The sequence below is a fragment of the Taudactylus pleione genome, unplaced genomic scaffold (assembly GCF_031769625.1).
Source record: "Taudactylus pleione unplaced genomic scaffold, aTauple2 ptg000154l, whole genome shotgun sequence".
In the NCBI taxonomy this organism is placed as follows: domain Eukaryota; kingdom Metazoa; phylum Chordata; class Amphibia; order Anura; family Myobatrachidae; genus Taudactylus; species Taudactylus pleione.
Genome location: NW_028284556.1, coordinates 33178695 through 33200975, shown reverse-complemented (window position 1 = coordinate 33200975; position 22281 = coordinate 33178695). Strand labels below are relative to the sequence as shown.

The 22281-nt window shown below is 46.9% G+C and overlaps 1 protein-coding gene across 11 annotated transcripts in view; it reads right to left on the bottom strand.

The window, feature by feature from the left end:
- BIRC6 (baculoviral IAP repeat containing 6) overlaps positions 1-22281 on the bottom strand; it is a 403615-nt gene that overhangs the window by 225451 nt on the left and 155883 nt on the right. For 10 of the 11 annotated variants that reach the window (XM_088474413.1, XM_088474414.1, XM_088474417.1 and 7 more), the window contains 8 exons: positions 21253-21567; positions 15221-15320; positions 14849-15063; positions 14222-14430; positions 13701-14047; positions 13324-13543; positions 4350-4483; positions 4114-4251 (listed from right to left, as the gene is read on the bottom strand). In XM_088474413.1, coding sequence (XP_088330539.1) covers positions 4114-4251; positions 4350-4483; positions 13324-13543; positions 13701-14047; positions 14222-14430; positions 14849-15063; positions 15221-15320; positions 21253-21567 — 1678 coding nt within the window. The remainder of the gene's footprint in view (positions 1-4113; positions 4252-4349; positions 4484-13323; positions 13544-13700; positions 14048-14221; positions 14431-14848; positions 15064-15220; positions 15321-21252; positions 21568-22281) is intronic. The other variant, XM_088474416.1, reaches the window with a different exon arrangement.

Below are 22281 nucleotides of genomic sequence, written 5' to 3'. Positions count from 1 at the left end.
TGAATATCCCGATTAGAGGCCTTTAGCTGGGTTGAATGGATCCTCTCAGCTAAGTCCTGAGGAAAAAACGGGACCTGCCTGAGCAGATCTGGGCAGACAGGTAGTTGCCAAGGATTATCCGTCGCCTTGCTGAGGATGTCGGCGTTCCACAACCACTTTGAACAGCAAGTTGACAGGAGTTCTCTCGGCTTCTGCCTATTTCAGCAAACGAGGGAGCAGTGTAATCAGCAGATATGGCAAGATGAGGAGATCTGTGGCCAAAGTCTGAATGACCATAACCAGCTCTGCCCTGGAGAGGACCAACAATTAGAGTCAAAGAGGAGACTTAGAACATAACCCACTAGGCAGATAGAGAGTCTAGAATACTAAAAACCCAATCTGAGTAGTCAGCCTAGCTGCTGTTAGATGAAATAGGGACAGGTGGAAATAGGTGGCTTGCTGTTATCATAAAAATTACCCAGAGAAGAACATCAATAACCACGAGGAACCTGAAGACTCTTCCAGAACGACAACAAGCATGGCTGGCTAATACCATGTGGTAAAGCTGGTTACTTTCACAAAAAGTTCTGCTCCTGGAGAAATGTCACGGAAGGAGTATGGAAGACAAAAGACTTGGGTGGAAGGCTGAGAGAACATGCCACTAATGCTTTTGACCCAACACCACGCTATAAAACCTGTAAGGCAGTGGTTCCCACACTTTCTTGAATCACGGCGCCTTACAGTACCACCATTTTTTTCACAGCACCCCTAGGCTAAAATGTTCTTATTGAGAAATACATGGTTGCGCTTCGGTTTATGATTAGAAGCCACCAACACTGGTTTTGCCTCTCACAAGGACCATAAATAATTTCATTTAGTCCTGGACCACCAACCATTGGAAGTAAACTGCGGCACCCAGTTTGGGAACCACTGCTGTAAGTAGTTAAAAGCATAGGAGCCCCTTCCACCACAAGAGGTTCAGCAGTTGTAATGTGAAGGAAAAAGCAAGCAAAGACATCCCAGACCAGGTCCTCACCACGTCCATGTGACCCCACTGGACATGTGGGAGCCTAGGCTAGCGTTGTTACATATCACCCATGACACAGCTGGATGTAAACAACCCATAGGTGGTAATGTAGCCTGGCCTTACAAACGTGGAAAAAACAGGAAGAGGACCGTGACTTGCATAGATTAGCAAGCAAAGCTGGACCCTACAGATCAGCAGGGAGAATACCCTGACAGACTAAAGTCAGTCAAAGGAATCCACACTAAACCATAGTACAATGGGGAGAGTAGCGGACAGACCCCAAAAGCGAGAGGAACCCAACAGTCTCCCCCTACTATACCATAATTTGGGGAGGACGGTCACCATAACTTAACGAATCACAGGCACAATATCATTGTGAGGCTACTGTAATGAAGTATGAGCTGTCAGTAAAGTAAGTATGTAGCAAACAAAGTGAAGTGTACAGTGACAAATCACTTTAGTTAGTACTATCTAACATGGGAGAGAAAATTGAGGTAGCCAGTTTGGACTCCATAAAAATAACATGGAGAATGAAGCAGAAGATACACAGGGCCTGTTTCCTGACATGAAAGTGTGTTTAAGCAGTATCAATATACAGGAATACAAAGCAGGAAACAGTTAACTGTATATGGTGTAGTGAGTACCTCATAGAAGTACATAGCATGGAGAGCCCTGAGACTCAACCAGCAAACAAAATGCTGAACAAATATGGAGTAAGCTATCACGCATTAGGTAGCAAGACAGTATTCAAATAGTTAGAAGAATCTTGACAAATGTATGTGGTACAAATTCAGTACTCAATCCGAAAACATGGAGATAGCATTGATTCAAAAAATGAAAACCAATAAGTCAGTACTCATTATATTAAAACGGATAGAGAATTGTGACAGACACGATAACCAGTAGTAAATAAACCCTAAAGAGCTGTTTGACATAGCAGCAGCCCAATCTTAAAAATGGAGATAGTATTGTTACAAACCACTAGAGTAATAAGTCCATATTCCTATCAACCTGGAGTGATTATATTGATAGAACTTGAGACCTAAAAAGTTTTTACTCAACCTAAGGACATGGTGAGAGTGTTGTGAACATGAGCTTTAAAAAAAAAAAAAAAAAAAAAAGTCTGTACTCAATATAAAAACATGGTGAGAGTATCGTAACAAACGAACTAAATATACTGAAGTGCCAAAAGTCAGTGAAGAGATGCCAAGAATCGTGTAGGACGCCCTCTAGTCCAGCAAAGTGCAGCTACTCGACGTGGCATCGATGCCACAAGTGAATGGAAGACATCTAGAGAAATGTTGACCCATGCAGTCTGTATAGCTTTCCACAGCTCTCTAATATTTGTAGGTGCAGGATATTGGGTGCGAATGAACCCCCCACCATGTCCCATAATTGCTCCTTGAACCAATTCTGGACAACTTGGGGTAGATGACTAGGTACATTATCCTGCTGGAATATTCCATCGTTGTGGGGGTACATTGTGTCCATGAAGGGCTGCAAGTTGTCATCAAGCAAAGCGGTTACCAGTCAATGAAGTGTTTAGACGGACCAGCAAATCCAACCAAAGCCACATAACCACATTCCACACCACTATGAAACCAACACCAGACTGAATGGTGCTGCGTTGACAACTAGGGTCCATGGCCTCATGAGGTCTGCACCACAACCGAACCCTACCATCAGCCTGAAACAACTGGAACTGACTCATCGGACCATGCCACATGTTGCCAGTCCTCTATGGCCCAATTAGCAACGTCACAAGCCCAGGTGAGGCGTCCTGTCTGGTGTCGCAGTAACAGGGGCACTCTGGTTGGTTTTCTGCCCCCATATCCCGTGGAAGCTAAAGAACGCTGCACTGACTTGCTGGATATGCGTCTGGTACCTACTGCATTGAATGTGGATGTGATTTGAGCCAGTGCTGCTTGTTTGTTACCACGGACAATTCTGGACAGATGCCGCAGGTCACATACATTAAGCACCCATGGTCGGCCTCTGCGCTGTCCACGGTGGATGGTAATGCCTAACATGAGGTATTCCTGGTACACACGACACCGTAGATCGAGGAATGTTGAATGTCCGCACAACTTCAGAAACTTCCACCATCATTTCTTGTTCGAATTCCGATAATTCACGTCGCCTTGCCATGAGCAGCCTAGCCGGTATGTAAATTGACTCACAAATTGTCAGATTACAGCTGGGATTTTCCAAGACGGCACAGTACGGTGATGCCGCCTACCATTATTTTTAGATACTGCTATCCCATAACTTTTGGCACTTCAGTGTAAGTCTGTACTCAACTTAACACACACACACAGAGAGACTGAGACTGTACTGCATAATGCGGCAGCTTATAATGCTCAGCATTACGGAATCATGGTTGGTCTAAGGTGGGCTTCGACAACCCTATTTTGGTAGTGGGAGAGAATGTCTCGTTATTTGAGCCAGACTCACTTGCATCAAGAACTGTGATATATGTGGAATTGGAAACACAATGATGGCAATACAAAAACAGATGAGCTTTACTGCTAAATTGATACAAGCACACAGGTGGCTGCAATCCGTTACACTGTAGTGGTCCCATGACCACTGCGTTCCAATCTTCCAGCTCTATGACGCTCCTGCTAGACATGGACTGCAATCTGCTACATGACCTGCGGTCACCAACTGCTTCAGGTGGCCGGTGACCACTTCGGGAGCGATCAGACTGCGTGGAAGCAGTGCAGGAGCATTGCTCAAAATAAAATAGAAAACAAAACTGAACAAGGAAAAAAAAAAAAACATACAGCCCTAAGAGAAAATGGTGCCCACTCCTTGGGTGCCAACAAAGAAACTGAGGTGCTTTGCCCCATGGGATGTAGAGGGGGAGGAGGCAGCCCACAAACAAGTTTAAGCTTGCACTTGTGTCTGCTCCTTGAACAGCATCCTCTACACCACATGGTACCAGTGTCCCTCAGATAGGATGCCAGAGAAAGTTCAAAGTAATATTAGTGTGTTTTAACAGATTTCAAGCATGGTGCTATAAATTACAGAAACCGCCTAATGCTGGATATCCCTAGTTCCAAGCATTGTGGATAATTTTCTTTATTTTGTTATTAGCTACATACCTGACAAAAACCTCTCTCGCTCTTTGCCATTTAAAGGTTTTTTTGAGGCTGCAGCTTCATCCTCTACTGTAGCAACATAATCCAGTAAACGAGAAACCAGCATGACTACCCAACTAATCATAGGAATGTCCAAAACACCTATGAGAAAATGTAAATAAGAAATATCATTTTAGCAAGAAGAATCAGATTTAAAAAACGAGGAAAAAAACAAAAAAACAAAGAGCAAGGGATACTACCTTCAACACGTCTGTATATAGGGAGATGTGGTTGTAGAGGAGATAAAAGGCTGTCCAAGAGATTCAGCAAACTTTCCAGTACTCCACTATTACTAAGTGATCTTTGGCCTATGCAAGAAAGTAGCATGAAGACTCTGCAAATAAAGTACATTTCAATTAAAGAGTTCCATCAATGTAGTACATATATTGAGAATGTTTGCTGCCCAATGAATGCTCAATGATCAAAATTTTTATATTATGGCATTATAGAATGCACTTCAGTGCTCTCCCCAGAATTTTTTTTCCAGCCAAGTTGCATGAAGAAGTAGCCGGGTGGGGGCCTTCGCAATAAAAAAATGTTTTAAACCCTGACATTATGATTTAAACTTCAAATAACATTTTATATATTAATTTTCCTCTTCTTGTTCTGATGAAAAAGCTGCAAAGTTTGTAGGATCCGGCCCCTTTTATACAGCCGCCAGATACTGTCCCCACTTGCAGGCTCCCAAAGTGCCGGGTGGTAGGCGGTTTCTAGCCGGGTGGTGCACCCGACAAAAACAGCCTGGGGAGAACACTGCATTTTTGGAAATCGTAGTCTGCTAGGTTAATCTAAAAGACCAATAAGTGCTATGGGTTATCCCCAATAAGGCTTTAGTGACAATGACAAAAGGAGTTATTAAATGTTAGTACTAGCTCTTTCTCCTTCATCCACTAGGGAACACTGGAGCTTCATGACAGTGGGGTATAGACGGTGGGTTGAGTTGAGCCTGGCACTTTAAAAATCTACAAGTGTGACTGGCTCCTCCCCCTCTATGCCCCATCAACCCCAGTTTTTAGAATGTGCCCGAGTAGAGCCGGTGCACAGGGGCTGTCTCCAGCCCTTATATTAATTTTATATAGAAAAGTGAATCAAAGTCACAAGAGGACAGGCAGACTGTTAGCTGTGACAGTCTGCCTGCATCGTGGGAGCCGCCAGAGAGGGGACCACACGGCTACTGCAGCCTGTGTCCGGTCACCCTATGGAGGGGAGGCTGCTTTAGGCAGTTAGGAGTCATCAGACTCAGCGGGGCCCGCCACAGCTACCACTGGCTTGTGTCCGGGTCCCCGCTCTCCCCTCACTGCCCAGCGCTCTGGCCGCAGCAGCCCGGTGAGTAGCACACCTCTCCTGACTAGCAGGAGAGGTGAAAATAACTGCTGGGTCTGAAACGCGCGGCTGTCAGCCCCCACTGTCAGTTGCCACGCTGGTGTTGTGATAGAACACCGGCGCTGGCTGTTAGGTAGGCGCGCTCACAGCGGTCCTGCCTCTGCGTGCCGGTGCTTGTGTAAAAGGCACCGGCACGGTTATCACTGGCGGCGGTCGTGCCGCTGGCCCCCGCTGTCAGTGCGGGGACAGAGAGTAACGTCCCACTGTATAAGTGTATTCCGCGCGCATACAAAGCGGCGGCCATTAGGAGGAGGAGCTTATGGGTCCCTCCTCCTCTTCCTCCTTCACTGCCTGGGCTAGCTTGGCGCGCTCTGAACGGGAGTGGCGCCTCAGACTGCAGGCACTGAGCGGAGGGGGAGAGGAGCAGATCAAAGACTGAGAGCATCTACAGGGGGTCTGTAAATACAGAGGGTGGTTTTAACTACTTTCTGGTCCTATTGATTGCTCCTCCCTTATATGCCTGTCTGCCCCTGTTACTGAGTTGCATTATTCTTGAAATTCTGCTCCTCCTATACTGCTCTGCATGCAATTTGAGTAGCATTATTATTGAAATTCTGCTCCTCCCTTATTGCTCTGTCTGCTCCCATACTTGAGTAGCATTATTATTGTAATTCTGCTTCTCCCTATACTTCTTCTGCATTCCTGAATTGTATGTGGTGCTTGTCTGTGAGTACATGATGACATCCAGGACAGAAAAAACTGCATCACAAAAGCTGTTTGCCTGCACTAAGTGCAGGAAGAAGTTTACCCATGCTCGCTCCGAAGGGTCTTCCCTGTGCGAGACATGTGAAGCAGACAGTGCTAACACGCAGTCTGTCACTCCCTCCTTCATAAATAGTTTGGCCGGGGTCATGGCGGACCTTTCTTCTGAATTAGCCGCTTCCCGTAAGGAACGGGAGTCTGCCAGAGATCTACCTGGCACATCTCACCCTTCTTTTCTAGCAGAACCAGCGTGGGCTCAGAATTTAGTCCGCTCGGTGAATAGCCTTGCTCAAGCGATGGGTTCTGCGTCTAAAGCTCCTGAAGCTACGGTAAGTCGCTCATCTAAAAAGAGGGCTCTTCCGGCGGTTCTCCAGTCGGATGAGGATTCGGCAGCGGATCACTCGTCTCAGGAGGAAGGGGAGATGCTGGACGAATCAGACGTAGAGACTTACTCACAAGAACCTGAGGCATTGCAAGGTATTGACGCACTCATTCTAGCGGTAAGGGAAGTTCTTAAGATTTCTGGCCAGGAAGCTCCAGAATCGTTAGAAGACTCCTTATTTGCCAGGTCACAGAAGATGGCCGTCACATTCCCTGTTTCTCTCCAGTTGGATGAACAGATGACGGCAGCCTGGCAGAATCCGGACCGTAAATTCCAGATTCCTAAGAGTTTCTTCTCTCTTTACCCGTTTCCTGACGAAAATAGAAAGAGGTGGGAGACCCCGCCACCTGTGGATTCTTCGGTTTCTCGGTTGTCAAAGAAGACCACGTTACCTGTTCCAGGAGCTACTACATTGAAGGAAACCTCAGAGCGGAGATTAGAAACCACTTTGAAATCCATTTATACGGCCGCAGGTGCACTTCTCCGGCCGGCCTTGGTAGGATCTTGGGTCAACAAGGCTGTGGAAAAGTGGGCGGAACAATTGACTGAGGGTCTTAGATCCAGCACTCCGCGGGCAGATCTGATTACCTTGGCAGAACATATTCAGGAGTCTGCTGTATACTTAGGAGACGCCTCCAGAGATATCGGCCAGGTAGGCGCTAGGATTTCTGCTTCGGCGGTCTCTGCTCGCCGGGCACTTTGGCTTCGTGCCTGGCAAGCGGATGCGGAGTCAAAAAGAGCAGTGGAAGCTCTTCCTTTCACAGGCGATATTTTATTTGGTCCAGAGCTGGACAAATGGATCTCGCTGGCCACCGGAGGTAAGAGTACTTTTCAGCACCTCCTCCGCGTCGCTCGTTTAGGGGACCTTCCTTTCGTTCCTTTCGAGCATCGGCAAGATTTCAGGGACGATCGCGAGGTTCGTCTTCAGCGGGGCGAGGAGGCCGTACTAGAGGATGTTAAACAAATATTGGCCGCCGTCCAGATCCCAAGCCAGCAGACAAGCCTGTGGCATGACTGGCTCCCATCCCATCTCGGAAATCCGAAGGTGGGGGCACGCCTCCAGCGTTTCTCGGAGGTTTGGAGACGGACTTCTCCAGACACTTGGGTTCGAAATCTGGTATCTCAGGGGTACAAGATCGAGTTCGCTTTCACTCCTCCTCGGCGTTATTTTACAACAGGTTTGCCCGTCGATCCCTTGAAGCAACTAATTTTGCGTCAAGCGATCGAGAAACTTTTGCTGGCCGAGGTCCTTGTGGCGGTTCCCACTGCACAAAGGCAACAAGGGTTTTACTCAAACCTTTTTGTGGTTCCGAAACCAGATGGGTCAGTCAGACCCATTCTGAATCTGAAATCCTTGAACCAGTATCTTTCATTTCACAGGTTCAAGATGGAATCTCTCCATTCTGTCATTGCGGGACTAGAGGCAGAAGAGTTTCTGGTGTCGATAGATATCAAGGACGCCTATCTGCATGTCCCAATTTGGGTTCCTCACCAGGCTTTCCTCAGATTTGCCATCAGGGAAGTTCATTTCCAGTTTCAGGCCCTGCCATTCGGTCTCTCGTCAGCTCCCAGGGTATTCACCAAAGTGATGGCCGTCATGGTGTCTCACTTGCGCTCTCGGGGGGTGACGATAGTTCCGTACCTAGACGATTTACTCATCAAGGCTCCAACGGCAGAAGTCCTTTTACACCAAGTGTCCCTTACACATCAGATTCTCATTCAACATGGATGGATTGTGAACTTCCAGAAGTCTCAGTTGATGCCGTCCCAGAGACTTCAGTTCCTAGGAATGATTCTAGACACTGTTCTGCTTCGTATATTCTTGCCAAGGGACAAGGCCATAGCCATACAGGAGCTGGTTCGTCTAGTGCTCAGACCCAGGAAAGTATCTGTGCATCTTTGCATCCGTCTCTTGGGGAAAATGGTGGCTTCCTTCGAGGCCATCCAATTCGGCAGATTTCACTTTAGAATATTTCAACTGGATCTTCTGTCTCAGTGGTCCGGGTCCCACCTACAGATGCATCGGCTGGTGCGTCTGTCTCCCCGGACCCGCATATCCTTGCTCTGGTGGCTTCGGACGGAGCATCTGTTAGCGGGTCGCCGCTTCGGAATTTGGAATTGGACCTTGGTCACCACGGACGCCAGCCTCCGCGGATGGGGAGCGGTGGTTCTGGACAATCACTTCCAGGGGCTTTGGTCGCAGCAGGAGTCCCTCTTACCAATCAATGTTCTCGAACTGCGGGCAGTCTACAGAGCTTTGATACAGGCTGCTCCTCTGTTACGAGGACTTCCGGTTCGGATACAATCCGACAACGCCACGGCAGTGGCATACATAAATCGCCAAGGGGGAACCCGCAGTCGGATGGCAATGAGAGAAGCCAGTCGCATCCTTCTGTGGGCAGAAAGACACGTAGAGGTCATTTCCGCAGTGTTTATTCCGGGGGTCGACAACTGGGAAGCGGACTACCTCAGTCGTCAGGATCTTCATCCCGGGGAGTGGTCCCTTCATCCCGAGGTCTTTCATCAACTGGTTTGCAGATGGGGGAAGCCACAGATAGACCTGATGGCATCTCGGATAAATCATCAACTACCCCTTTACTGCTCCAGGACCATGGATCCGGCAGCGGTGGGAGCGGATGCTTTACTGATCCCTTGGCCGTACAGCCTTGTGTACCTGTTCCCACCGTTTCCGCTCCTCCCTCGGATTCTCAAGCGGATCAAACGAGAGTCGTCCACCGTCATCCTAGTGGCTCCGGATTGGCCTCGTCGGGTTTGGTACTCCGATCTTTTATTCCTTCTGGCAGACGAACCTTGGCCTCTTCCGCTACGATCGGACCTTCTACAACAGGGTCCATGTGTGTACCCGGATTTACGGCGGCTTCGTTTAACGGCGTGGCTATTGAGACCGCCATCCTAAGAAGCCATGGAGTTCCTAGGTCGGTCATTCCTACCATGCTTAGGGCTAGAAAACCGGTAACATCAGCGCATTATCATCGCATTTGGAGGGCTTATATCTCCTGGTGTGAAGGTCGTGGATCCTCCACTTCCTCTTTTCATTTACCACGTCTTCTTCTTTTTCTTCAAAAAGGCCTCGATGCGGGGTTACGCTTGGGATCGCTTAAAGTGCAGATTTCTGCTCTTTCTATTTTTTTCCAGCGTCGCCTAGCTCTGATTCCGGAGGTTCAGACCTTTTTTCAAGGGGTTCTTAGAATTCAGCCCCCCTTTGTGCCACCCACGGCTCCTTGGGACCTGAATCTTGTTTTATCTTTTCTTCAGTCATCCACCTTTGAGCCTTTGCAGGAGGTGGAATTGAAGTATTTGACTTGGAAGATGATCCTTTTATTGGCCCTGGCTTCGGCCAGACGTGTGTCTGAACTTGGAGCCTTGTCCTGCCGTTCCCCTTACTTGATTTTTCACGAAGATCGGGCGGAACTTCGTACCCGGCCTTCCTTTTTGCCCAAGGTGGTCTCGGGTTTTCATCTGAATCAGCCGATTGTAGTGCCAGCGTTGTCGGACTCTTCTGGGGATTCTCACTCCTTGGATGTGGTTCGGGCACTTCGCATTTATGTGTCCCGTACTGAGGGGCTACGTAAATCAGAGGCTCTATTCGTCCTTTATGATGCTAATCGGCGTGGCTGGCCTGCGTCTAAACAAACTTTGGCCAGGTGGATTCGTCTGACTATTCGTCAGGCATATGTTGCTTCTGCTCGACCACCGCCGGTATCCATTTCTGCGCATTCTACGCGCTCTGTGGGTACTTCTTGGGCGGCACGTAGAGGTGTCTCGGCTTCACAGCTTTGTAGGGCAGCGACGTGGTCTTCGGTTCATACTTTTGTACGTTTCTACAGATTTGACACTTTTGCGGCTTCTGCTTCAAATTTTGGTCGTAGTGTCTTGCAGGGCGTTCAGCACTCTCCCCCCCAGGAGGGTAGCTTTGGGACGTCCCCACTGTCATGAAGCTCCAGTGTCCCCTAGTGGATGAAGGAGAAAACAGGATTTTGGTACTTACCGTTAAATCCATTTCTCCGATTCCACAGGGGACACTGGACGCCCACCCAGTGCTTCTTGCCTGTTCTCAGTTGCTTGTTCTGCTTCAGTTCTGTTGCAGTTTTGTCTGTTTTTATTGTGTGACTGTTTATCACTGCAGCCTGCTGTGTTCTTGCAGTGTGTCAGTATGTTGGATGTTTCTTTTCCTGTTCTCCTTCTCTGTTCTTCAGTCTGTTCTCCGTCTCCTCTCGGGCTCAGTTCTTTAAAACTGGGGTTGATGGGGCATAGAGGGGGAGGAGCCAGTCACACTTGTAGATTTTTAAAGTGCCAGGCTCAACTCAACCCACCGTCTATACCCCACTGTCATGAAGCTCCAGTGTCCCCTGTGGAATCGGAGAAATGGATTTAACGGTAAGTACCAAAATCCTGTTTTAAAAACATGATGCAAAAATCAGACAATATGTAACCCATAAACAAAACTACTGAGCAAAAGGTCACCTCAACAAACTGCTTTTTTGTGTTTACATTAAAACCTTTTTCTGAAACCACTGGGAACATGGATGCTGGGGTAAAAAATGTCCATCTAGGAGTCTGGCATTTTAAAGTAAAACTTCTGAAAAGTCTTCTCTGTTCTATATCCCCTCCCTGTAGTGCCCACAGGGGTTAAGGGTGTTTTTCTTGCTTACAGAGCTGCTTCACGCTGCACTGGTATTTACTTAACTTACTGCTGTGGCAGTCTGCAACACACAGTCTCAATCGCTACAGGATAGCAGGAACACGCAGATTTGAGTACCTCCTCCTCCTGCCTTCAACTCGCTACTGCCTCCAGAGGGTCCTGGTCACAGCTACCATAGCGAATGACATATGGAAACCTGTACTGCTATGTGCTGACACCAGAAGCTCAACTTTGTAAGTGATCTCCACTATCCTGACTTGGAGATAAAATCCCACCATAGCAGTTAGTCACTGAGGCCTACACCAATTTTCCAGTAGAGGACCATCCACTGAAAAGGTGGCCATGTTTTGTGCTGACCTTAGTTAGATGGGCTATCGACAGACCTCATTATTTGAGAAAAGCTTACCAGAAACACATACAGACTGAGAGACATGTACCTCTGGATCTCCTCGCATACCCCTCAGTCAAACTCCGTTGCGTGCACTTTATGCACAGTATACATGGCTGAGAAACAGGTGTCCTGCACAACGGTGGGCAGTGCCACCGATCTGACAGAAACAGCTTGAGCTAGACCTCTGACTCGATCTATTACTGAGCTCACAGCTCGTCACACGTCCTCAAGGAGTAAAAGAGGTGCACCTCTCTTCTCCTCTGGTGAAACCACAGAGAACAAAACAATTCATCAGAGGGTTTTGGTCCAGAGGTCCTTGGGCTTCAGCCAGGAAAAGTCAGTGCATGGTCTTGTTAAGGTGCCCTAATCTTTGCAAAGGATTCTAGAGTTTGCCTCAGCAGCTATGATTGAAACATCACAGTCCTGCCTCATCCCCATGATGTGAGCCCCCTTTCAAAGTGTAAGCTTTCACGGACAGGTACCCCCCCCCCCCCTCCCCATGTGCTTTTCATTCCCTTATGTATGCTAACATCTATTCCATCCTCCCTACAACAGCACCTAACCCTTGGTTTCTGTCGCCCTGCTGCTTATTTGAGTATAATTACTGCTGTTGCAGCAATTTTTATAAACCACATCCCTGTCCTGCAAGTCAGTATTTTCTATGTATTTTGTAAGGCGCTGCAGAATCCTTGTTGCGCCATACAAATAAAGGATAATGTGTGGCCATGCCCCCTTATCGTGCACATGCACAAAGAGGAATGCTGGGGCTGTTCTACAGTCCCAGTGCATCCCTGCCTGCATTGGTCCATTCTGTGAGGGATCAGACTCTGTACTCTCTGGAGTAGTGGGAGGAAGTGGCTTATGATTCCACAAACTTTGACGAGGAATCAACTAGACAGGAAGGTGCAGATCATTTAATACAATTTGAGCAGCAAACTAAACTATTCTGGACAGTGAGGAGTTAACCATGCCGGACGAAATACTATATAAAAGGAAGAAAAAAATGATGTACTAAAAAGGTTATTTCCTACCCTTCTTCCCCTCATGTGTAAAGCGTGGGCAAAAATTGAATGCAAGTTTCAGTATCATGCAAGAGTGGATGCATCTATAGCATGACTTTCCAAGACGCTACGATTCCAATTCCAAATGCTGCTTCCCTTAAGGATAGTACCAACAGAAAATTCAAGGACACATTTTTATAAGTGGCTGCAGGTGCAACTCTCAGTACTTTTTTTTTTTTTTTTTACTCCACATATGTTAAAAATGCAGTGGAAAGTGGTCTGAGCAGAGGAGGGTTTGCATCAGTCAAACAAATTTGGAAGACAACCAAATATCAGGAGGAAACAGCTTTAGATAATGGGCTCATTGGAACTAGGATTTCAACCTCCGTGTGCCAGACTCTCTAGCTTAAAGCCTGAATAGTCGACGCCAGGTCTTATATGACTCTCAAGGGTCTACAGCTATCAGTGTCCCCACAGAATTAAAGATAAAAAAAACAAAAAAAAAAACCTTGGTCTCACTAACATATTGAAATGTAATAAATAAAACAACTAGTTTTTATCTATAAATACCTACAGCAAGTGAAAACTAGAGAGTATATAAAAACATTTTTATACATGATCTCAATTACAAGATGTATTAGCGGAAGCTTACCGATCCTGGGGAAAGATCAGGAGCTGTTCAGAGTTGTAGAGTTCTTGCAAAACATTGGAGAGAAACTGGCCCCACCATCTCTCAGCACCACAGAGCTGCACGAGGAGAAGTCCAGTATGCAGCCGAATCTTTGGGGTTCCACTTATACACAGATGTTTGAATAGCTCTTCGCAGGCCTGAGCGTGGAAAGTGTTCTGAAGTACTGCTGGCACAGAGTGTCCTTTGGGTAAACAGAAACATGCCACTGATCCAGTTCACAAGTGTACTTATAAAACTGAACACAAAACACTTGTAGATAGTTTAATATATACAGATTATACTGTACATACACACTATTATAGTTTATCACATAGATTTTAGAAGACGACACTACTTACCATTGGAGGAGTGAAGGAGGCTAAGCAGTGTGTCCAGAAGATATCGGATAATTGTGCGAAGCTGCTCAGTTGAGGATGTATGGATTAGTTCTCTAGAATCAAACTGTTCCTTCAGGATTTTCCTGCTCATGCCGAGAGCCACCTTAAGCCTTTGGACTGCGTGATGAGCCAGGTTCAGTTGGAGCTGCAGCTGTATGCAGTCTTGGTAAGCAGAAAACACTCTGCTATCCTCTTCTACAGCCTTGTCTGGCTTTCTCAGGAAATATTGTGCATTGTTGGCACTGTTCAGAGGGGGGAGATCAATGCTCTGCAACAGAGTCTCCAATCGATGGCAAGCAAGATTATACCTGTACAATAAAGACAATTAAACTGTAAACTAGACTGAAAGACAAAAACGCATACCAGTTATTGTATTATTAATGCATTGGTTGCATAATGGTAAATGCATTGCATTTAAAATATTGCCCCCTAGTGGAAGAAGAAGAAATATGGTTTGAAGTTAAACACATTACAGAACTAACCTGCACTGGATGTCTTCCTGTAGGGCCACCATCATTGTAAGGTGCTGGTCAATCTCTGGCTGACTTGAAGACTCACTTTCACCTCTCAGTGGGTCGTGCATTAGTTTCAGTTCGCTCTCCCAAGGTAAGATATAAGTATGGCCATAATAAAAGCCCAGGGGGATCTTGGCCCTGGCATTTGTGCTTCCATAACGTCCGATTACTGTAATCTAATAAAAGACCAAGTACAGTACATAAATATATTTTCTCCTGCTTATATAAATGTACATCTATTCATATGATCTAAGGTCTACAGGTGAGCAGTACAGATGTACTTCATACTCCTGCCAGGTCATTTATGTCAGAAAGGTACTGAGCAGGGACAGACCATCTAGAGAAATGTACAGCAGTTAGGGAAATGGAGCACAGGATTTTTTTCAGTAATAATGATGGCAACTAGCTGCAAAGGAATTTTATCTCCACATAAAGTGCTGCTAAACCTTCTAAAGACATCAACAATGGGAATATAGTAAAGTAAAAATACAGTAATAAAACGCTGCTAAAAACCAGCATGATGCCTTAACTTGAGAGAGATGGGTGCTGGAAAGGATCTACATTTATTATCCATAAAGTTTGTTTCCTCATTACCTTCATAAACCTGCAGACAGGCGGTGGTATCAAATCATGTAGAATAAGTGAATGGGTGCTGATGTCTGTGGCAACTACCAATCTTCTACCATCTACTTCTTCGCCTAAGCTCCAAATGTCAATAGATAAAGAGGCCAAATCGCCACAGGTAGGAATAAGAATATCTGTAAGAAGCACAGGTCTGCCAAAATCCAGAGTCACAAATCTCCTGGCGCCTAGGCATAAAAACAAGGGTTACACAAAAATGTATCTTGTTAATCAATGACAAATTATAGCAAGTTAAATAGAAATGAGGTCAGGAAATCAACCACTTCCTGAAAGAATGGGTTATGGAAAGCAGCACAACCCAAATCATTGCACAGTTGCTCTTACCTGAGTGCATTCTCTCAATTATAATGGACTGATGAGGAGGTGGCTGCAGGAAATGAGACGCATGAGAGATAGCCAGGGCAAGACCTGAACCCAGCTGAGTCTGAAACAAATTGTAAATATCAGTAAGTATTATACAGCTATAAAAGATAGGGGGTGTGTGTGTAAACATATTTATATTCAAGATGGCATTGTTCTTTGTACAGCTCCATATTGTCTCTCAATGATCAGACCTGTTCTTGGATCGCACAGATGACTAATGAGGGTCATTCCATGGTAACTCACTTTACAAAATAAGAGTTATGGTATAACATACCTTTGTTAACTCTTTCTTCGAGGTCCACAGCCATTACGTTGGGGTATGAATCCCGGTCACCAAACAGTTAATACAAACGAGCTCTCTGCTCCCAGGATGCACCGGGTTTCCTCCTCATATACCCCACCTCCTGCCTCAGGTAGCCAGTTCGTTACCAAGCTCAAGCAGGCAGAGACAAACAAAGGGTAAGAAAGAAAGGACCCATACTTACGAGTCCAGACTCTCAAAAGAAGAAACTACGGAAAACCTCCCCCAGAACTACAGGTGCGTCTGGGTGGGTGTCCTGTGGACCCCATGGACCTCGAAGAAAAAGAGTTAACAAAGGTATGTTATACCATAACTCTTATTTTCTTCTTCGGGGTCCATGGGGTCCACAGCCATTACGTTGGGGATATCCCAAAGCACTAACCCTACGGGCTGTGACGCTCCTGACTCTCCTAGGAGAATCCTACGCCCAAAGGAGTCAAGTCCCACGGAACAACCGGAGGCTGAATCTTCAACACCCCCTGAAAAAAGGTCTTTATATCCGGTCTCAGAGCAATTTTATGTTGGAACCAGACTGAAAGAGCTGACACTTGTACCCTTAAAGAGGCCAGGCGTAGCCCTTTTTCCAGACCGCTCTGAAGAAAATCCAGCACTCTGGATATCAGGAATTTATGTGGATCATACCATTTCAGTTCACACCACTGAAAGAAAGTATGCCAAACCCTATAATATATACGGGCTGAGGATGGTTTCCGTGCCTTCAGCATCGTCCGTATAACAGACTCGGAAAACCCCTTTTCCCTCAAGAGCAATGCCGTCAAAGATAGCCGATGAAGATCCGGGTACCAGCAGGGACCCTGTAGCAACAGATCCGGTCTCAATGGCAGAGGCTATGGAGTGTCTATGGAGAGAGATCGTAGATCTGTGAACCAGAGCCGTCTCGGCCACGCCGGAGCTATTAATATGACGGTGCTGCCCTCTTGTTTGATCTTTCTGACCACTCTGGGCAGAAGAGCAAACAGGGGAAACAGATATACCAGCTTGTAACGCCACTTTACTGTCAGTGCGTCTACAAACTCGGCTCTCGGATCTCTTGTCCAGGATCTGTACCTGGGAACCTTGTTGTTCCTTCTTGATGCTATCAGCTCTATTTCTGGTAGACCCCACCTGTCCACAAGGTTCCGAAAAACCTGTGGATGTAGGGCTCATTCCCCTGCATTTATCTCTTGCCGACTGAGAAAATCGGCCTCCCAAATCAGGATTCCTGGAATGAACACGGCAGATATCGTGGGCAGGTGAGTCTCTGCCCGTACCAGGATTCTTGATACCTCTGCCAAGGCGGCCCGACTCCTCGTGCCCCCTTGATGATTTAGGTAGGCGACCGCGGTGCGACTGTCCGACTGTATCTGCACCGACCTGCCCTTTAAGATTTCCTGAGCCTGCACTAAAGCTTTGAATATAGCTCTTAGTTCCAGGATATTTATCGGTAGCCGGCTTTCAGTCACTGACCACTTTCCTTGGAAAGTGTGTGACCCAGTCATCGCCCCCCAACCTTGAAGACTGGCGTCAGTTTTGACTAATGTCCCATCAGACACCCAAAAGGGGCGACCCTGTCTGAGATGCTTTGTCTGCAACCACCAGGTCAGGGACAACCGTACCTCTGGAGAGAGATGCAGCAGCTGGGACCTGACCGTGCGATGATCCTTGTTCCAGCGAGACAGAATTAATTGCTGCAGTGGTCTGGAGTGGAATTGAGCGTATTCCACCATCCTGAAGGTGGCCACCATCGACCCCAGGACCTGCATGGCTACTAGAACGGATATTTGCCTGTTGCGAAGCAACCTGCGTATTCGTGATTGTAGAGCAAGGATCTTCTCCTCCGGCAGATATATTCTCTGCACCACGGAGTCCAATCTCTCTCCCAAATGACACATCTGTTGTAACGGACAGGGTGACTACTTTTGCCAGTTTATGATCCAGCTGTGACTATACAGACATGATACGGTCAGCCTCAAATGATCCTGTAACTGCTGTGGGGACTGCCCCCGCAACAGGAGGTCGTCAAATAAGGCAAAATCCTGACGCCTTGGTGCCTGAGGCATGCCATCATCACTGCCATCACCTTGGTGAAAACCTGAGGGGCTGTGGACAGGCCAAACGGCAGGGCCTGGAACTGAAAATGTTCCTCCCCTACCGCAAAACGAAGACATTTTTGATGAGCCTGTGTGATTGGGATGTGAAGGTAGGCATCTTCTATGTCTAGGGACACCATATAGTCCCCCTGTTCCATTGCCAACACAATCGATAGCAATGTTTCCATCCTGAACCCGGGGGCTCGAACAAATTTGTTGAGCTCGCTCAGATTTAGAATAGGCCGGTATGACCCATTCGGTTTCTGAACCAGGAACAGATTGGAGGCAAACCCCTCTCGGAACTGGTTCTCTGGCACCGGAATCACTACTTCTGATGCTAGTAAGGCAAGAATAGCCTTCTGAAGGGCCAAAGCTCTTTCTGAACCCACCTGCGGGTTTACACAAAAGAACCTTTGAGGAGGAGTCCTCCAAAACGTCAGGGCGTACCCTCGGGAAACAACTCCCCGAACCCAGGCATCCTCCGTCGTGAGGTGACAGGGCTCTGAGAACCGAAGCAGTCGGACCCCCACCCAGGGATCCCCCAGGGGGAGGCCCGTCCCATCAGGCCACTGGTTTATCCTGGACCCTAGATCCTGGACGTTTGTTCTGCCAGGGCTTCCTGGGTCCTATCTTTCTTGGTGGAAATCTCACTGAGGGCTGACCTTTGGCCTTGCCCTGCGGCCTTGCCCTGCGGCCGAAACCCCCGAAAGGACGCCCTCCTCAATTTAGAAGAGGTTGCTGATGGTAAACCTGCCGTCTTTGAGGCTGCCATGGAGGATACAATTTTGTCCAGTTCTGGACCAAAGAGCACACCTCCTGTGAATGGAAGGAATTCTAGGGCCTTTTTGGACCAGACATCTGCCCTCCAATCCTTCAACCAGAGGATCCTACGTGCCACCACGGACTCAGCTGAAACTTTAGAGGAAAGGATCCCTGCATCCAAGGCACCCAAATAAGAGGTCCCTTCTCTAATAAAGGAGATCATATCCAGTTGCTCCTTAGAGGCATCTGGTAAAGACTCCGTTAGAGTTTTGGCCCACTCCTCAATAGCTCTTGCTACCCAGGCAGTGGCCATAGCTGGGCGGGTGGCCGTTCCTGCCAGCGAAAAAATTGATTTGAGACAAGTCTCCAGTCTCCTATCCGTGGTTTCCTTCAGCGAAACTGTTGGGATTAGCAAAGTTGTACGTTTAATCAGCTGTGCCACATGCGCATCAACTGAAGGTGGATTCTCCCACTTGGCACAGTCCTCAGCGGAAGATCCCCTTCCTCGATATTTAACACTGATTTTACAGCCCTTATCAGAAAAGGGACATCGGCTACTGGGAAATGATCATAACCCTCCTCGGAGCTAGACTCCTGCGCCTGTTCCTCCTCCTCGCCTAGATTTAGGCTGCTTTGGCTTGACAGCCTGAGGCTGAAAAACCCCCGAGGATGATGCCATAACCTTACCAGCACCAGGGTCCATCCAAGGCGGCCACATCATGGGCATAGGATGCATCTGCTGAAGCAAACCCCAAACCGGTGGTACCGGGGCAGCCAGCCGTTCCGCCACCTGAGCCATAACCTGAGAAAATGATGCCCAAGGAGGCTCAGGGCCTGAAACAGGCAAACTTAATTGGTGTGGTGGCTGTCTGAAACAGTTCCCACAAAGCCCATTTTGTAGAAAGTCCTGTGGGGACAAACCTGCCTTGCAGGCTACACAGGATATCAGCAACGGGGCTCCCGCCACCTGACCCTCAGACTCCTTACACATAACACTATGCCACTGGTTCTGAGTGTATATGTGCTGCTTTCTACTCTCAACCCACACACCTGTAGCAAGGGAAGGGGAGAGACAGTGACAGTATACAGGAATTACAGTTCTTTTACAGAAGAAACAGTATCCATAAACAACAATCACTTGTCATGCATAAATACTCTGCGAGCCATATGCATATAAGCTCTCACTACCATAATCAGCCTCAGCTTAGGTAGGATAGAGCCCAGTAAAAACCTAGACCAGCAGTAGGCAAGGTATACAGGGAGACTTGCCTAGCGTCCCTCTTGTAGGAGCAGCGTTCAGAGAGCAACTGACATACACTCTGGCTGCCCTATATGGAGGCTGGGAGGAACAATCCACAATCAACTGTGCCAGAGGACTGAACTAGCGTGTGGATTGGGGGAGGGGCCACTGGGGAAGCGTACCTCCCCTATGCTGCTTGGACCTGCCCGGTAAACTGACCTGGCCGCCGCCACAAGCCCCGGCTGGTCAGGAACATCAAATCCCAGCGGTCTAGGCTAGGAGAACAAGCCGTAAACCTCTCCTGACTGCAGCGCGCCTCCGGCCAGTCTCACCGCTGGAGGCCGGATTGCCACGTGGTCCCGGCGTCAGCGGCCGCCGCGACCACCTGCTATCCCCTTGATCCGGTTGCGGTCCAGGGCCAGAAAGCCCCTGCCGAATCCCCTGCCAAGGCTAGCGGTGCGGCGCCGGAGGAGGTAGTTGCAGCGCGTGGCCGGTGCGCCTCCAATCAGGCGCGAGGCTGCTTCCAGGACAGCTCAGACCACCCGCTGAGATAGAGAGTAAAACTCTTTTTTTTTTTTGTACTCGTCTGCAGGACTGCTCCAGCAGTCCCATTGTCTATGTGGTGAACACACCAAACAGGAAGAACTGGCTACCTGAGGCAGGAGGTGGGGTATATGAGGAGGAAACCCGGTGCATCCTGGGAGCAGAGAGCTCGTTTGTATTAACTGTTTGGTGACCGGGATTCATACCCCAACGTAATGGCTGTGGACCCCGAAGAAGAAAGTGACATAGCAAACAATTAGCAATTCCTGTATACAATTTTTTAAAGCATGACCGGTAACTTCACATAAATTCCTTTTGCTGTTGATAGCCATGCATATACTTGCTATGTCACTTTGTAATGTGAGGTACCAAGGAATGACCCTTTAGTGCCAAAAGAAGCATCAAATCACAGCAAATGACTGACATTAATCTGATGGATTGCCCTGCTACAAATCTGCATCTAACTGCAAAGTTAGTAAATAAACCATAGTATTTAGAGTTTTAATAGAAGCAACAGAATCTCCTTAATCTTCATACTCTGATATCTATCCAGTCCAGAACAAAGACCAGAGGAAGTGCAGTCTTTAGTATTCTGTTAAACACATCGGGAGTATCTATTATATCATTGTAAAATACTGTCAATTCACCAGTCATTGATAGGTTGTATATTAAGGAAATAGGGGAGAGAGACACTAAACTGTAAGAAAGGGTTTGATGGTGCCATACATGTAGGAAGTAGTGGTGCTCCCCAATGAGCAAACAAGTTTTTAAGGTTACAAAGCAGGAGAAGGACTCATAAGAGGGGGCACGCTTATCTCAATTATATAAAACAATAACTATTAATAGTCAGGTTCTAAATTAACCAAAAGTAATACAAAAGAGGAATGTTGTGACAGAACAAAAAAATATATACATTTCTTTTCAAATTAAATGTAGTGACACTAGTGTCAAATTGTGTAACTAACAACCAAGTGATATGGAGTGAAGCAAAACCTACACTGAGCCATTTGTTTTCAGATGTTATTACACACAAAAAAAAATATCTAGAGCTTCTTACCCCTCTTGTTTTGTTAGAATTTTTGCCATGCCCAGCAAGGATTGCAGGTGGAGAATCGATCACCGTGCCAGGAAACAGCTGTGCAAGCTCTGCATTGATGACAGCTGACACAGCCTCATTGGGTGGCGTAAGCGGTGGGGTCATGAAGAGAGGAGTTGTTTTTGGGGTTGGAGGGATAACGTCAGATGGATGGATGAAGAACCCCGGCGCTGCGACAGGGTTGGAAGGCACAGAGTTGTGTACCGGGCCTACTGCCGAGGCAGCCGCAGCGGCTGCTGCTGTGGTCTGGTGCAATTTGGCCTCCAGTTTTGCCTTCTGGAAAGAATAAACCATTAAATAAAAACCCCAAAACAACAAAGATAATTGATAAAGATATACATCAAATTACTGTATTCACACCCATTAACATTTTATTGGATAAATGTTTTTTGCAGAATTAATCTACAATCCAGTCCCAACACTGGAGAGATAAAACATACTACCCAAGAAAAAACACTGGGAAAATAGAAGGGTTCAATAAATGCAAATATGAGATTAACCATACTACCACTCCAATGTAAGAGCTAGAGAAGTACAGTACTCTCTTTTTAGAATGCCATAATAAACATGGCCCAAATTTACACACAGTCCTTCACAAGTAAAGAACTACACTATGGGTGTCAAAAATGATCAAGTGTTGAATATTGCCCATGTGTTTCATAGAACTAGGAGCCAAGTATCATCAGCTATTTGGATGTTCACATGTTTATTGGATTATATTAAGGTTGGGTATAAAATAGCTAACAGCTGTTAGAGAATATGTGAATATGCTCTCCAGCAACAAAATGCCTAATCTTAATCCAGTAAGTGACACACATAAATTTACATAAACATATTAGTATCTGTTGTACATAAATTCTAAAACTGTTAGGAAAAGATTTTTTTTACTCACAAAATTCAATCCTATGCACTCAATAATAGCATTCAAAAGCAAAATCTACTGATATACAAGATATCACTGTTCTGCTAGGGAACCCAGCCAAATGCTTT